The sequence below is a fragment of the Podarcis raffonei genome, chromosome 17 (genome assembly GCF_027172205.1).
Source record: "Podarcis raffonei isolate rPodRaf1 chromosome 17, rPodRaf1.pri, whole genome shotgun sequence".
Taxonomy (NCBI): domain Eukaryota; kingdom Metazoa; phylum Chordata; class Lepidosauria; order Squamata; family Lacertidae; genus Podarcis; species Podarcis raffonei.
Window position 1 is genome coordinate 12,100,111 of NC_070618.1, and position 17,406 is coordinate 12,117,516.

At 45.6% G+C, this 17,406-nt stretch overlaps 2 protein-coding genes across 2 annotated transcripts in view; one reads left to right on the forward strand and one right to left on the reverse strand.

The window, feature by feature from the left end:
• PSD3 (pleckstrin and Sec7 domain containing 3) overlaps window positions 1–17,406 on the reverse strand; it is a 176,066-nt gene that overhangs the window by 146,314 nt on the left and 12,346 nt on the right. The window lies entirely within an intron of this gene.
• On the forward strand, window positions 6,979–16,417 carry LOC128405155 (E3 ubiquitin-protein ligase TRIM32-like). The gene is made up of 4 exons (XM_053371475.1): window positions 6,979–7,108; window positions 9,701–10,065; window positions 13,726–14,268; window positions 16,002–16,417. The coding sequence occupies exons 2-4, from the start codon at window positions 10,054–10,056 to the stop codon at window positions 16,347–16,349; spliced, it is 903 nt and encodes a 300-aa protein (XP_053227450.1). The 5' UTR covers window positions 6,979–7,108; window positions 9,701–10,053; the 3' UTR covers window positions 16,350–16,417.

Sequence of the window (17,406 nt, forward strand, 5' to 3'; positions counted from 1 at the left end):
TACCTTCTCTTCTCTGTGTGTGTACTGTATTTATGTATATCTGTGCTTACGTGTCTATACAGCCAGCCATACTGACCCACTGAGCCACAGGAGGGATCATTTCATTTCCCAGGGAAGGCCACCTTGTAATTTCATTTTTGCTTTCTGCACTCACACTTTCAAATAAAATTAATAACATGAAAGTGCACATCATAAATTGTTGTTTTGTTGTTGGTCCTATATTCAGTTTATTCCCTGCCCTCACCAACAAAAGCCATGGTAGTTGAAAGTTGCCTATAACCAGTGTCGTGAGCAAAACCAGTCCATTAAATAACAAGAATGAAACTGAAAGTCATGTGGTTTTAAACACATATCGGTTTCTTTTCCTTCCCTTTCTGGATTCTAGCATTTCAAACAACACTCTTTCCACAGAGGGCAGAACAATTCTTCAAAGAACACGAGGGACTTTATCCGCTTATCAAGCACATTATTTCAGGCTATGGGTGGTAATGATATTAACAGAATACTGACCAAGAGCCAAGAGTGATGGACTTAAGAGACTTGGGTTCAAATCCCCACTCAGCCAAGAAGATCACTGGGTGACCTTGAGCTAGTCATTGCCTCACAACTTAACCTATCTCCAACCTAACCTACCTCATAGCGTTGTTGTGGAGGGGAGAAACCTGAGGTCCTTGGAAGAAGAATAGGATATAAACAATGCTATTGTTTTCTTGCTATACATCACAAAGCGCACAATCTGTTACGTCACTTTAGTGCCAACCAAGCTATGACAAGATCAACATCTAACTGCAATGCGAGGTATTAAGATGAATAAAAATGAATGGGTTTATTTATTAATATTTATGTAAACATTACATAAACATTGAGCCTGGGGAAAGTCGTTATCAATAGTGTAAATAAATAAATGCCACTAAATAACAATTACATCGCGATGATGTCATTAAAAATGCTGTCAACGTTGCTTCAGACAATTTATCTGTGTTCTTATTATCAATACATCTGTAGTTTAAAATATTCAGAAAAAGGAAAGTGTATATCTTTTTCAGGCTTAGTCAATCTATAAAAACATAGAAGGGAAAGAAAGACAGTGTGGTGTAATGGCTAGAGTGCTGCTTTATGACCAGAGAGACCAACTCACCCGCGGGCAGACAGTAAGCTATCTGCAGTCTTGTATGGTGAACATTAATCCTGCTTTGCATTCACAGAGTCAACATGGAGGTTAGACCGTGTCCAATCTTTACCAAGCTTTTGTTCTGATTGCAGGGAAGTTGGACGACAGTGAGCACGCAACCTGAATTCTGGCTGAATTTCTTGTGCAATTTCTCAATCACTCATCCATACCACACTTTTCAGTGCATTTCCCCATAACTTTTCAAACTGCAGAATATCTGTTTTTTTATTTATTTAAAAAGCGGGTCTGTTACACCAGGGCAATAGAGCATCTTCACATACTTCAATTGCACAGTCCCAAATTTCAAGTGTGCCCTTGAATCTGCTGCAAAGTGCTGACAGTCAGGACTCAGCCCTATACAAACATGTCACATGATCTATCAGTGGACCTGGAAAAACCTTTCCATTCCCAATTTACTGAAGTAGCCAGTTGGTTGGTTTGATTTTTAGGGCCTTGTTTCTTCTGCAAAAGTCAGGAAGTATTCCAGTTTCAGATCTCTCTAGGTGGAGCCCAAAGAGATACACCAGTTCAGAGAAGCCAGGTGAGAGCATTGTGCCTCCAGGGCAAAGTTTTGAAGCACAGGGTGGGGCCGGCCTGCTCCTCCGTTTACACGTCTTGCTGCTAGCCTCCAGCCGCAAGTTAGCCAGCTGCACACGGAGAGTGGCGTGACGAGCTGATCTGGAAATCTTACTGTACGGAAAGACATATGGTTTGAATTTGGCTGGAGACGGCATGTTGCAGAGTATCACAGCACGTGATGGCCTGATCAGCGAGTTTTGCAGATGAATGAACAGCGCTGGAAAGAAAAGTATTGGGCTGCAGTACAGGGCAGGGGGCAGGCAGAGGGGAGCAGAATATCTGGCTTGCCTTATATCATAGAAGCTAGATAATCATCAACTTCAACATCACAGTGGTACCTTGGTTCTCAAACTTAATCCATTTTGCAAGTCTGTTCCAAAACCAAGGCATGCTTTCCCATAGAATGTAATGCAAAACGGATTAATCCAGACTTTTAAAAACAATCCCTCAAACAGCAATTTAACATGAATTTTACTATCTTACGAGAGCACTGATCCATAAAATGAAAGCAATAAACAATGTAGAAAGGTAAAGGGACCCCTGACCATTAGGTCCAGTCGTGGACGACTCTGGGGTTGTGGCGCTCATCTCGATTTATTGGCCGAGGGAGCCGGCATACAGCTTCCGGGTCATGTGGCCAGCATGACTAAGTTGCTTCTAGTGAACCAGAGCAGTGCACGGAAATGCCGTTTACCTTCCCGCCGGAGTGGTACCTATTTATCTACTTGCACTTTGACGTGCTTTTGAACTGCTAGGTTGGCAGGAGCAGGGACCGAGCAACGGGAGCTCACCCCGTTGCAGAGAATCGAACCGCTGACCTTCTGATAGGAAAGCCCTAGGCTCTGTGGTTTAACCCACAGCACCACCCACATCCTAATAAGCAATGTACTGTACTATAAAATAAATAAAACAGTATTGTAGATGATAAAAATTAAAATTAAAAAAAAAATCTTACCTGCACTGATGATAGTCATTGTTTGGATGGGGGGCTTTTATCCATTTCCATGGTCATACAATCAATCAGTAGCTGAACTGGGATCCACACAGTCACAAAAACTGAAAAAGCCTCAAAACAAAAAACGCGAAATAAATAGCAAAAACAAAAGCACCAAATATAAGCTCCAAATATCACCTCAGAACACTGCAATCAGAACTGGAAGGCTTGAATTACAATTTGGGGAAGCAAATTAGCAGTGCAACAGGAAACACAGGGGGACTCAAAACGGAGCACGTTCAGCTTCTGAAAAAAAAGTTCAAAAACAAAAACACCTTCCGGTTTTGCAGCGTTCGGGTTCCAAGTTGTTCGTGAACTAAGCTCTTCGAAAACCGAGGTACCACTGTATGTTATTTATTAAATTTACATCCTGCCCAGCTCTCCTAGGAGCCCAGGGTAGCCAACACCCAAAAGTTAAAACCATACCATTAAAATAAACTAAAAGCGAAATTTAAACATCTAAAGGCAATGGAGTAGTAGTGCTCAGAGTGCTGGACCTGAGAGACCAGGGGCTATCGAGCATTGCAGGGGCTTGGACTAGATGACCCCTTAGGTCCCATCCAGCTCTACAATTTTATGATTTTATGAGCATGTTGATGCCTCCCTCTTGTTTCCCAGTGGACCCATCTGTGATACAATCCTGCCAGCAGCACTCACCTGCTGAGTTTGCTACTAGAAGGCACAAATGCATGATGCCACAGATTGGAGGCAGGGCTGAGACTGGGAGAGCTGCGTTCATGGTAAGTTCAAAGAAGAAGAAGAAGAAGAGGAGGAGGAGGAGGAGGAGGAGGAAGAGGAGGAGGAGTTTGGATTTGATATCCCACTTTATCACTACCCTAAGAAGTCTCAAAGGGGACGTGGGTGGCGCTGTGGGTTAAACCACAGAGCCTAGGACTTGCCGATCGGAAGGTTCCGGTTCGAATCCCCACACCAGGGTGAGCTCCCGTTGCTCGGTCCCTGCTCCTGCCAACCTAGCAGTTCGAAAGCATGTCAAAACGCAAGTAGATAAATAGGTACTGCTCTGGCAGGAAGGTAAACAGCGTTTCCGTGCGCTGCGCTGGTTCACCAGAAGCGGCTCAGTCATGCTGGCCACATGACCCGGAAGCTGTACGCCAGCTCCCTCGGCCAATAAAGCGAGATGAGTGCCACAACCCCAGAGTCAGTCATGACTTTACCTTTACCTTTAAGGAGTCTCAAAGCAGCTCACAATCTTCTTTCACTTCCTCCCCCACAACAAACACTCTGTGAGGTGAGTGAGGCTGAGAGACTTCAGAGAAGCGTGACTGGCCCAAGGTCACCCAGCAGCTGCATGTGGAGGAGCAGGGAATCAAACCCGGTTCATCAGATTACGAGTCCACCGTTCTTAACCACTACACCACACTGACTCTCACTGAAAGCAAGGTAAGAGATGTACTAGAAACCTCCAGGTTCCTAGTCTAGTCCAGTAAACCACCAAGGAAAACCCTGGTGCATATATTTGAGTTGTCACGGGCGGGGATAGGCTGGATGCCCGAGTTCCTTACAATTCCTGGATCTAACAAGGACCCAGTTACTGGAATAGCCAGACAAGTTTCTTGGTGATCACCCCTTAAGCATGGGTTGTTAAGGTAACAAAGCAACTGGCTCTGCGCCAGGTGACAAATGGGTGGGGCCCCCTCCCTCAGCTAGCTGGCAATTAGAAAGACAAAGTTGAGAGTTGAGGTGTATGTGAAGTCAAAGCTAGAAGCAAGACAGCAGGCTGGGAAGGCAGAGAGTCAGAGCCATGCCTGATTTCTGCAGGAACCCAAGGTTGTGGCTAGGGCAGAAGCAAGGCCCTCTTGGGGTCTTAACGCTATGAAGCCCTCCATTGTAGTTTCAGGTTGTATACTCCCAGAATCTCGCACCATTCAGAGACTGGGGTGGTGCACAACAATATTTTGCATTCTGTTCCGAAACAGCATGAGGAGGGGGAAGGGATATAAGCACAAGCTACAAGGTTTGTTGGCTGCCATCCTTTTTCTGACTGCTTATAACATGTCAAGCTGTCAGATTGTTACCATCATCCTGTCTCTACTCCAAACCTCTGTGGTGGAGTACTGGCAAGGCAGAATGGACTGTACCACTTCAAACTGCAGATAGGGAAAGTACAATATTTCGAATCTTTCTCGTGTGCAAAATTCTCTGCGTATAGAAAGCTTGCCCAACAGAAAATTATCATTAAGCAACAACGGCATACCCTTGCTAACTTTCTGTGTGTGTCATCTTGGGCGATAAAGCAGTCTCAAACGGCTTTGTTTCAGCAAGGAAAGAAGTAATCCCCACCGCAGGTCTGTAGAACTTTCTGCCCCCATCACGTTTTAGTGAAGCTTTATGAATTCCAGAAGGTAACGCTGTTAGCACATTCTTCTGGAATTTGACTGCTAGCTCAGGGTTTTATTACAAATCCCATGATACACGGTTCTGGCAGCATTAGGGAGCCAGCATTCTGTGTAAAGGTCAGAGTTTCATTACACAGGAGCTAAGGCACAATTAGGGTTGCCACTTTTGGCCGGGCAAAATACAAGACAGGTTGTGCAGGGAACTGGGGAGCTAAAAATGACTTTACCTGGTGCAGAAACAGCTTCAAAGCCCACTCGCCACCAATGAGCCAACACACCACCACCTTTGCAACAAAGAAGTTTGGGGGCAAGTGCCCTCACATTTTAGCTGCTACGCTGCGGTCAGTGATTTATTTTTCTTCCATTCTTTCTCTTCGGCCAGCTGCCCTTCCTCCTCGTTGCCTATGCAAACTCTCCACCAGACTGAATGGATCAGGCCTGTGCAAAGCGCAAAGGCCTTCTTTCTCTCTCTGAAATATAGTCGGAGTTGAGAGTGGATTTCATGCTCTTTATTCAGCTCATAGTGGTGAGGAGGAATGGAAGTTCCCCCAGAATGTCTGCTTTATTTACACAATGGGCCCCACGTGATTGGCTAATTCCCGGATTCACCTGTAGGCCAGTCAGGATGCAGAGTCACTTCTACCTGGAGCTGGATTGGGTGGCTCCTGTGGACCAATCAGACTGCTGCATTCTGGATCCTATTGTTCTAGGACCAATCAGACTGCTGCATTCTGAATCCTATTGTTCTAGGACCAGTCAGACTTCTGCATTTTGGATCCTATTCAACTCAGTACATAACACTCTCTTTGATTTCCCCCCCACCTCTTCCCACCCCTCACGTTTTTCTAGGGACAGGAGGCAACCCCAGGCACAATGCACTCTACTGAAACATAGGGTTTGCTGAATGGGAGCATGCTGGAATCAACTCTTATCTCAGGACAAGTAAATATCTGGCTTTCCTCACCCCCAAAGCCTACCCAGCCTGGTCTTCTCCCAATGTTTGGTACTATGACTCCTATTAGTTCAGCCAGCATGGCAAATAGTTGGTGGTGCTGGAAGTTGTAGCCCCAGAACAACTGGAAGGCTTCAGGTTCAGAAAGGCTAAATGTGCCAGTAAGTGACTGAATCCCACCTCTGAAATAGCCACAGTCCAGAAGTGTCCTATATTAAATACTACCTTAGTATCTAAGAGTTCATTTCCTTGACTTCCATCTTCGTTTCTCTTATGTAGCACATTTCGTAATGGATCAAAGCGTTGCACAGACGTTGCCTCACTCATCATCACACTATCCTTGTAAAGTAGGCCTAATAACAACAATAGCAATATTTTTATGATTTATACCCCGCCCATCTGGCTGGGTTTCCCCAGCCACTCTGGGGGGCTTCCAGCACATATAAAAACATAATAAAAGTCCAAACATAAAAAACTTCCTGATACAGGGCTGCCTTCAGATGTCTTCTAAAAGTTGTGTAGTTATCTCCTTGACACCTGATGGGAAGCAATTCTACAGGGAGGGCGCCATTGCCGAGAAGGTGCTCTGCCTGGTTCCCTGTAACTTCACACCTCGCAGTGAGGGAACTGCCAGTAGGCCCTTGGAGCAGGACTTCAGTGTCTGAGCTGGACTATGGGGGTGGAGATGCTCCTTCAGGTATACTGGGCCAAGACCATTTATATCTACGTATAACAGGTAGAGAGGGCAGAGCTGGCAAGCCAATAACTTGTCTAAGGCCATCCAAAGCAGTCACAGCCGAGATACCCGCTATAATACCCCAGCTACATGCAGCAACCAGAAAGGAGCCATTTTCTTCGTCGTCTGTCTGAAATGGCACATTGCCGTTTCCTTTCAAATAGCAGGAGCTCAAGAAACCAGAACAAAGAGCTGCGTTGAACAGACGGGAATATCCTGTTGCATGGTGATATTGGAGATCGTTCTCTTGGGTATGAAGCTATAGGAACAGAAGCTGCGGTTGGATCTCAGCTACAACTGCGCTATATCCAGGAGCTAAGTAAGTCTATCTTGTTTTATTAAGATGGCTCAAAAAGTCATTCCCCCGGCACTTTGCAGGAGTCACAGGGGTAGCTGTAGAACTGGGGTGCTTAGAGGTGGTGCAAATTTCCTTCAGGACGACTTATTGCTGAAGTCGAAGACAAAAGGGGTCAAAGGATGATAGTCTTAGAAGTGGATCTCCTGTAAAGTGTTTTGGCCATAATTGCAGCCTTCAGCTGAATGATGGATTTCTTTAACTGCATGGATGTCTCTAGCAAAAATATTATTGATGATGATGATGATGATGAAATATCTGGCTTTCTCTGTTACATGTGCTTTGGAAATAAAGGCAAAATAACGTATTTTTTGCTCTATAAGACTCACTTTTTCCCTCCTAAAAAGTAAGGGGAAATGTGTGTGCATCTTATGGAGCATATGCAGGCTGCACAGCTATCCCAGAAGCCAGAACAACAAGAGGGATTGCTGCTTTCACTGCGCAGCAATCCCTCTTGCTGTTCTGGCTTCTGAGATTCAGAATATTTTTTTTCTTGTTTTCCTCCTCCAAAAACTAGGTGCATCTTGTGGTCTGGTGCATTTTATAGAGTGAAAAATATGGTATGTTTTTTGTGCAAATGAATATGGTTAAGCTAAGACATGATCTGCTCAAAAGCACACAACACACTAGCCTCGCTGAAGTTAAGTAGGTCTTCACCTGGTAGGTGCTTGAACGGAAAACTAAACTGAGGGACTGCGAGTGTGCTCTTTACGCTTGGAAGACAGGCAGAAAATAAAACAGACATAATGAACAAATGAAACAGCGTAAGAAGTCCCATAGTATTACATGATCACATTTTCTCAGGAATCCGCGACTTCTGTATTGATTCTTTTCAAGTGTTCAGTCAGGAGAACAATGACTCCCCTGCTGTTTCAACAGATGCTGTCTGCAGTTCAAGATGGCCGTTACTGAAACATCATTTAAAATTTAAGATTCTGTCTCTGTATCCCAAGGGGTTGTTGAAGAGCTATTGCAACGCTGTACAGACAAAAGATTAAGATCTCTGTGTGCTTTTGCTAGAAAGGTCACAATGGTCAAGGTGCCAAAAAATTGATTTCTTTTAGCCAGTTGCACGAAAGAGAGATGGGAGAGAGGGAACCTCTTTTATATTTGTGTCTGGAGATGTGCACAAAATGAGTTGTTTTTATTAGATGGGATCTGGATTATTGTTTACCAGGTGGCAATTGTATCTGTCTCTTTTATTATAATTCTTACCTTTTATTATGACCGATGGTTAAAACCAATAAAGAAGGAATGACCAACCCACAGTTCAGGGACTTAATCTTTGCCCGCAAGCATTTTTTTCCACCCTCACCTCCCAAGACTTCACTGGTTTTGGTGGCAGAGGCAGTAACGGGAGCGGGGGGAGAATATAGATTGTTCTGTAGCTAGACAAAGACTAGCGTCTTGATGGAACTGCAAATTTCCTCCTATCTGGTCATCAGGTCACTCATTTGACCCTGCAGCTAAGCTGGTGCCAAATGTATTGCTCTGCTTTCCTTTGGGCCAGTCATCAGCGAGGTCGGGGGGGGGGGTTCTTGTTGTCTGGGCAACCCAGGACCTCCATACACACTGCTTGCGCCCCAGGGAGGTGTCTTCAGTGTTGCTAACACAGCGGTTTTACTTCACCCTCAGAGGCGCACTCCACTGTCTTTCGAAACAGATGGATGCCAATGACGTACAGTGGTACCTCGGGTTACATAAGCTTCAGGTTACAAACGCTTCAGGTTACAGACTCCGCTAACCCAGAAATAGTACCTCGGGTTAAGAACTTTGCTTCAGGGTGAGAACAGAAATCGTGCGGCAGCGGCGCAGCAGCTGTGGGAGGCCCCATAAGCTAAAGTGGTACCTCAGGTTAAGAACAGTTTCAGGTTAAGAACGGACCTCCAGAACAAATTAAGTTCTTCTTAACCCGAAGTACCACTGTATCGGCAGCCTCGTGAACCACATGCTCCTCTGTAGTTTACCTCTCACAAAGCTACACTCCCCTCACCTATCACAAACCACATTTCCCAGGGTTCTTTTGGGGAAATCCCCTCCATGAGTGTTTGGGGGAGGGTGTCAACACAAGAACAGGGCCTTTTCTGTGGTGGCTCCCCATTTGTGGAATGCTATCCCCAGGGAGGCTCGCCTGGCCTCATCATTATATATCTTTACACGCCAGGCAAAAACTTTCCTCTATAACCAGGCCTTTGGCCTTTAACTTTCTGTGGCCTTTTAGAAGTGGGTGGGATTTTTTTAAAATGTACTTATAATTCCTCTTGGTTTTAACGTATCTATGCAGGGCTTATTGTCTATTTGTTTAGTTTTAGGCCACTTTGGGTTTCCCTGAGCAAGATATAGCGATTGACAAACTAAATAAAACGATTTTAAAATGTGCTTTATGTGTGCGTTAAACACTTGGGGTGGATGTGACTACTGACTTTGACTTTCTGTATGCAATTGTAAAATATAATAATAATAATAATAATAATAATAATAATAATAATAATAATGATGATGATGATGTACCAATCTGTAATTCATATGCCCCCCTTCCCCCTCTTTGTATTCTAGGGACATTCCCCACAGTTGTCCAAGGAACAATGCTAGATTCTTATTTTTTGAAGGAGCTAGAGGATGAACAGGTATCAACACCTGCCTTGCTTGTTTTATGTGCCTTACCTGGATCCTGACCCTGCCTCTGCACACTTCATACAGTTTGCAACACTGATGTAACAATGGGAGGGGGGAGAGGGCAGGGAGCTGGGGTGTACAGAGGAAGGGAAGCAGGAGGCAGCCGTGATGGACAGCTTGCAAGAAAAGAACAGAGCCCGTAGTGAGGCCAGTGGGCAGTGTGCCAGCATTTTGGTGAACCCGGATTCCTGAATGTATAAGAGTTGGGACATCTACCCTGCTCTGCATGCACTATGCACAAAGAGGTAATTTGACCCTGTAGACCTGTAGTTGAGCAGACTCCATCACCATCACCCCATTTTCCAGGTACTGTTAAATACTGTATTTTTTGCTCCATAACACGCACCTGACCATAAGACGCACCTAGTTTTTAGAGCAGGAAAACAAGAAGAAAAAATATTCTGAATCACAGCTTGGGAGGCTTTCCTTCTCCTCACTTTTTTCTCCCCCTCCCCAAGCAGCATGGTCCCCTTTTCCAGTCTCCATCCCTTTCGCCCAAACATCTCAGGTGACGCCTGCAATTTCTCCCCTTCGCTGCTGCCTCTCCTTTGCCCTCTACCATGACTCTCCACTCACGGCAACCTACCCCCTCTCCCTTCACCCAGCTTCTTGGTCCCCCTCCTCTCCGTCCTCTTCCTCCCCTCTCTCGGCAAACGACCTGCCGGCTGCTCCCAAACCTTCCCGGGGCTTCAGGGGAAAGGGGAGGCTGCTGGCAACCCGGGAGGGCGGGGTATCGGCGCGCGCCACACTCGGGCGATTTGGCTCCAGGGACCACACATTCACTCCATAAGACACACAGACATTTTCCCTTACTTTTTAAGAGGAAAAATGTGCATCTTATGGAGCGAAAAATACGGTAGATGTATACTCAGAACTAAGCCTCGTAGATTTTAACAGGGTTCATTCTCAAATAATTGGGTGCTTCCCTGGGAAGAGGGATTGGCTGTTAAACCACTCCAAGAAATGTAGCTCTGGAAAAGGTGTGGTTGGGTGCATAACCTCCAACATTTCTCTGATGAAAATCAGGATGTCCTATCCCATAACAATAACAATAACAATAATAATAATACCATTTATACCCTGCTTATCTGACTGGGTTGCCCCAGCCACTCTGGGCAGCTTCCAACATATTTTTAAAAGCATCATAAAGCATTAAACATTTTTTAAAAACCTTCGCTATACAGGGCTACCTTCAGATGGCTGGGGTCGCCGCATAACTCCATACCGTCCAACATTTCTTTGACGGAAATAGGGATCTCTTAGGGAAAATCAGGGCATTCTGGGATCAAATCAGAAACTGGGATGGCTTCTGTGAATCTGGGATGGTCCCTGGAAAATATTAACACTTGAAGGGTCTGGAAATTTAGCTGTGCACATGTGTATATGTATATATGCATACAGTGGCATAGTTTTTAGACTCCAGGATTCACTAAGGGCCCTTCCAGAGGACCCATTTATTGAGCATTCACCCTGATTTGCTTGCACCAAGCTTCGATTGAAGGTTAGGTTATATTTGCTCTCAATTGAGCTTTTGTTCTGATTTGTGTGCAGGGCAGTTACACAACAACATTTATCTGCATTCATTCTGATTTGCTTGCCGGTTGTTTACACATCTTTCCACCAGCCATTCCTCCATCCCCGTCTTTTCATGACATTTCTTCCTCCTGTGCCCTGTTACTTTCTAAACCACAAAAAGTTAAAGTTTTTTTTTTTAAAAAAAGGTAGATTTATTATACTAGGCGCAGTGGTTCTCAACCTGTGGGTCCCCAGATGTTGTTGGACTACAACTCCCATGATCCCTCAGCTCTGGCCTTGCTAGCTAGGGGTGATGGGAGTTGTAGTTCAACAACACCTGGGGACCCACAGGTTGAGAAAGGCTGTAAACTGCTTGAATCCCTCTTGCAACACAGTGACAGTACAGAGGCTCCTTTTAAGGTTTTATAGGCACTCCCCTCCCCACTGCTGAGATGGAACTGTGTATTACTTTAGGAATTGGGGCAACCTCCTGCTCACTTTGCTGTGGATGGGTGCGCTCTGGACTTCTGCCCCCCAAATCCTGCCCCAACACTTCCCATTTAGGTCACACCAGCTTGTTCCTGGGGTTCTTGCAACCCAAAGCACACACAGCAGCTTGTCTCTTCCCCACCACAGCCATTACAGTCACTGCCACATGTTTCCACTGGGTGGCTCTCCAAACTGAGAATGCTTTTGCTTTGCTTTGCTCTGGCTCTGAGATGGGTTGCTTGGCTGGCTAGCAGGCCTGGGCGCCATTTCAACATTGTGATATATATTACCAGCTAAACATTTTGATTTATCACGGCGTCTGAAATAAGGATGGAGCTATGTAGAGGCACTGGCTGGCTAGCAGGCCTGGGCGTTGTCTGGTTTTCAGCATTGTGATATGTATATCACCAGCTAAACATTTTTTAAAAATTGTCCTGTAGCATCTTAGAGACCAACTAAGATATCTGAGAAGGGACGCAGGTGGCGCTGTGGGTTAAACCACAGAGCCTAGGGCTTGCCGATCAGAAGGTCGGCGGTTCAAATCCCCGCAACGGTGTGAGCTCCCGTTGCTCGGTCCCTGCTCCTGCCAACCTAGCAGTTCGAAAGCATGTCAAAGTGCAAGTAGATAAATAGGTACCGCTCTGGCGGGAAGGTAAATGGCATTTCTATATGCTGCTGTGGTTCACATGACTGGCCACATGACCCGGAAGCTGCTGGCCACATGACCCGGAATCTGTACGCCGGCTCCCTTGGCGAATAAAGCGAGATGACCGCCACAACCCCAGAGTCGTCTGCGACTGGACCTAACCGTCAGGGGCCCTTTACCTTTAAGATATCTGAAGAAGTGTGCACGCACACAAAACTTAAACCCAGAACAAACTTAGTTGGTCTCTAAGGTGCTACTGGACAATTTTTAAATTTATTTCGACTGCGTCAGACCAACACGGCTACCTACCTCCAGCTAAACATTGTGATTTATCATGGTGTCTGAAATAAGGATGGTGCAATGTAGAGGCACTGGCTGGCTTCACGGTTTTCCCCACCTTGTGATTTTTGCCTAGCACACACATATGTGTCATGATTTGTGATATATTGCCAGGTCACAAAAATTATGAACCCAGTATGTAGAAATGGACTTCAAACTGGTTTGGGGTGATACATCGCCTGCTCTTAACAGACATCACATTTTGTGATATTTTGCCAGGTCGTAAATTAGGAAACCGATACCACGATGTGGACTTCAAATCCAGTTTGGACGATATATCGATATATCGCCCAGCCCTACTGGCTAGACAGAGCTGTGTAGTCTCATGTTCCCACGCCATCTCCACTGTATTGCTAGAAAGCAGATGGAGAATGGATTGTTTGGTTTGGCCTCAAGAGGGCTTTGGAGAAGGCCGAGATGAATTCAAGGAGGAAAAGTCCATCAATGGCTAATAGACAAAGCAGCCCCAAATGCAGCCTCCATGTGCAGATACAGCATACCCTTAATTAGCATTTATACTGGGGACTAATGACAACAAAAGGTAGCTATTCTGCACATACAGGCTTTGCAGAGGCGTCTTTCTAGCCACTATTAGAAGCAAGACTGGATGGACTCTTGTTTGGATCTTGAAATGTGATTCTTACGTTCTTAAGCAAGAGTTCATATGCAGGATCATATTAGCTGTGCCTTAACTTTAAAGAGGTCCAGAATATGCCCTGCTGCTTTGTAAGTTTAAATGCTAGAGTATAGGAGGTGTAGCATTCCTCTTCAGCCTGAGCCTAATTTAAGGGACCACTTGTTGCATCCGAACAAAGTGGAACGTCTAACGGACAAAAGCTTTGGCCACGAAATATGTTTTGCTAGCCTAAAAGGTGCCATCCGACTCATTGCTGCCTGTTCCTTTTCTGTTTGTTAGTTAGAACAAGTTCTCAGATTTAACAACAAATGGAAACTTTCCGGAATCCAGAAGATCCACTACAACTCTCTAGAAAAGATAGTGGGAGGATATGGCACAATCCCCGGCAAGCTGATTTGGCCAAACAGCCTGACAACAACTCCCGAAGGTGACTTGGCCGTGAAAGACAGTGGAACTGGGCAGATCCAGATCTTTAGCGCAGATGGTCAGGTTAAGCAAAGGTTCCCTTATGGATTCGAACCAATTAAAGGGCTGGGGGACATTACCTGCATGAAAAATGGCGTGCTTCTCGTTACCAACGGGACCAGAATCATCCAGCTTTTCAGCAAAGATGGGGAGCTGATCCATGAGCTGAAGTCTCCGAAAATCACCTGGCCTAATTCATATGGGATAGCCGTCTTGAAAGCGAACAAAATTGCAGTGACAGACTGGAGTGACGGAGGGAAAATTAACATCATTGGAGTGGACTGGAGAATGAACGCTGTTCTGAAGACAAGTTCCATAGAAGGGTTTCATAGGCCGGTGCGGGTGGTAGCCAATAAGGTACAGTATGAGACCCCAGAAAGGCCAAATATCTGCTTATTGGTTGGTAGCACAGAATGCTTCAAGCCTCTAGCCTAAGTTTAGACAGTGAAGTGGGCAGCAACTAGAGAAATGGGGACATTTGGGCCTTTGGAAAGGAAGGCAGCAGGAGGACTTCCTTCTGTTTACTCCTCTTGGTACCCTTGTAAAGGACTGTTTGAGCATCCCATATCTAAGAACAATAAAGTCGATTCAACCAACTCTAAAACAACAACATGTGCACTCTAAAAACAATGGAACCATTTCACCATTTCATCAGATATAAAATTGACTGGCCTCAGGAAAGGCCTTTGGTTGCCCCCCCCCCCATATTATCCATATTGAGTGCTCATGAGCCCAAGTGGGGAATATGTTTCACTTGATGCACAGATAGCTCAGTTGGTTAGAGCAGGGGTCAGCAAACTTTTTCAGCAGGGGGCTGCCGGTCCACTGTCCCTCAGACCTTGTGGGGGGCCAGACTATATATATTTTTTGGGGGGGATGAACGAATACCTATGCCCCACAAATAACCCAAAGATGCATTTTAAATAAAAGCGCACATTCTACTCATGTAAAAACACGCTGATTCCCAGACAGTCCATGGGCCAGATTTAGAAGGCGATTGGGCTGTATCCAGCCCCTGGACCTTAGTTTGCCTATCCATGGGTTAGAGCATGGTGCTGATAATGCCAAGGCTGCAGTTTTGATCCCCGGATGGGACAGCTGCATATTCCTGCATTGCAAGGGAGTTGGGCTTGATGATCCTCAAGGTCCCTTCCAACTCTTCGATTCTATGATTCTATGTGCGCAGAGTCCTTCTGACCCACAGGCAGAAATGTGCATGTACAGGCATGGCTGGTGTTGATGTGGATCCCAATGGATGGGTTGGATGCAATATGGATGGCATTCACAACTGCCCCTGGATGGACCTACTGTAGATGGGGCCAAGATTTTCAAGCAGCCCCAGCTGCTTTCTGGCCCTGTCAGTTGGCTACTTCTTTCTTTCTCTTTTCCCTATTTAATCTCATTTGTATCGGCCCATTGAAGTAGGTGGACATTTGCTCTCTGAATCACCCAATTAAAGGTTTTCAATCCAATACGCATCCCGGTGAAGTATGTGCTGGTTTCTGCCTAAACCTTTGACAAATAGCAAACTTGGTTCTCCCTATGAGTCGGCGTGTGGTATAGTGTCAGAAGAGCACTGGTCTCAGGTTTGGTGTTCAAATCTCTGCACAACCACAGAAACCACAGGGTGTCAGACTTGGATCATGTGGAGTTGAGAATGAAGAAAAAGAAGGAGAGCAATTAAGAAGTTCCTTAGTTCTTCAGGTCAGAGAGTATCACCTGACCTAGTCTTTCACCTGGTCTGTTGGGATAAGGAGTTCATTTGTCTGTTCTTTGTGCAGTTCCATCCTTTGGGCAAGCCTGAATCAGATCACACAGGTTGAATCCTTGCCTGACGGCCCTCAGGTCACAACTTCAGGACTTGTTCTGTGCTCAGAGCCTCATCCCTAGCGACCTTGGGCCAGTTACTAACTCTCACCAGATCCTACTTTGCAAGGCTGTTGTGAGACTATTTCCCTAAATTATTTTGGAAGGTGGGAGGGATAGCACTGTTTTTTGAGTTACAAAGCAGCTTTTCTAAGACCTGTGTGAAATACTGTTAACATTGTTCTCTCTTCCACCCCCTTTGCTCCACAACTTCGCCCCCACAGAACGACGAAATCTTAGTTACAGAAGGGCAGCTTTTCGGAAGGTACCAGGGCTGCTGCATCAAAGTTCTCGACAAGGGAAATAAGGTGAAAAGGACTATAGGCCCGCGGTACGGGCGTGTTCATACCTTCGAAAACCCTTCTGGCATCTGTGAGGATGGGCATGGGAACATCTTCGTATCCGACGAAGGAGAAAACTGCATTGTGATGTTTAATCCCGACTCATCCCTCAGTACTGTATTGGTGAACGAGGGCCTGCTAGGACCAAGCGGACTCTCCATGCTGGACCATGGGATGATAGCTGTCACCGACTGCTACAACCACTGTGTTAAAATCTATCGGTACAAATGAGCAAGTCGCCGCCTTCAATGAGCAAGGGAACTCACTGGAATAAACACAGCTGACTCTCTGTCTTCCCAGCCTTGCTTCCAGCTTCTAGCTCACATAACTCAACTATTCACTCTGGTCTTTGCTTTTCTAACTACCAGCTAGCTAAGGGAGGGAGGGGCCCCACCCGTTTGTTATCTGGCACAAAGCCACTTCCTTTGTTACTTTAATGGCCCATACTTAGGCTATTGCCTCATCAGGATGCTACGCTGGCTAGTCCAGGAATTTGAATTCTTGCTTGCTGGATCCAGGAATTAGAAGAGTCTTGGCATGTAGCCTAACCACCCACCCCAATCCATAACATCCCTAAAGCCTGTGATATATTACAGTGGTATCTTGGGTTAAGAACTTAATTCGTTCTAAGGGTCCATTCTTAACCTGAAACTGTTCTTAACCTGAAGCACCACTTTAGCTAATGGGGCCTGCTGCTGCTGCCACGATTTCTGTTCTCATCCTGAAGCAAAGTTCTTAACCCGAGGTGCTATTTCTGGGTTAGCGGAGTCTGTAACCTGAAGCGTCTGTAACCCGAGGTACCACTGTACTTATGTATACAGTCTGTAATGTTTGGCCCAAACCGATGCGTGGCAAATATTCCCACTCCTGCAGCCATTTTGGATGGTCCCAGAGAACAAAATCTGTAGCTGATTTTCCATCCCAATGCAGCACATCCATGCTTGCTGACACGGGAAGAAAAGGCGTGATTCTGTTTCTGTAATGTCCTTCGGAGGCAGGCTGGATGGGCACACCCCATTGGCTATTTTGCAGCAATATGCTTATGTTTCCTGTTCTAAAAATATTAAGCTTCATGGCCACCTTTACAGAATAGTTAAAACAAATTACGTTCACATACACTGTCAGCCTGCAGTTAGAAAGCTGAGCATGGGCGAGGGAGGGAAGGAAATAAAAGGAACAAGTACATGCCTGCCCCGTTCCTAAAAACCTCTTGGTAAGAAGCTGTTTGACAGCGGAGCAGATGAGAGGTGGTGGACTGTCCTTGGAGACTTGTAAACAGAGGCTGGAT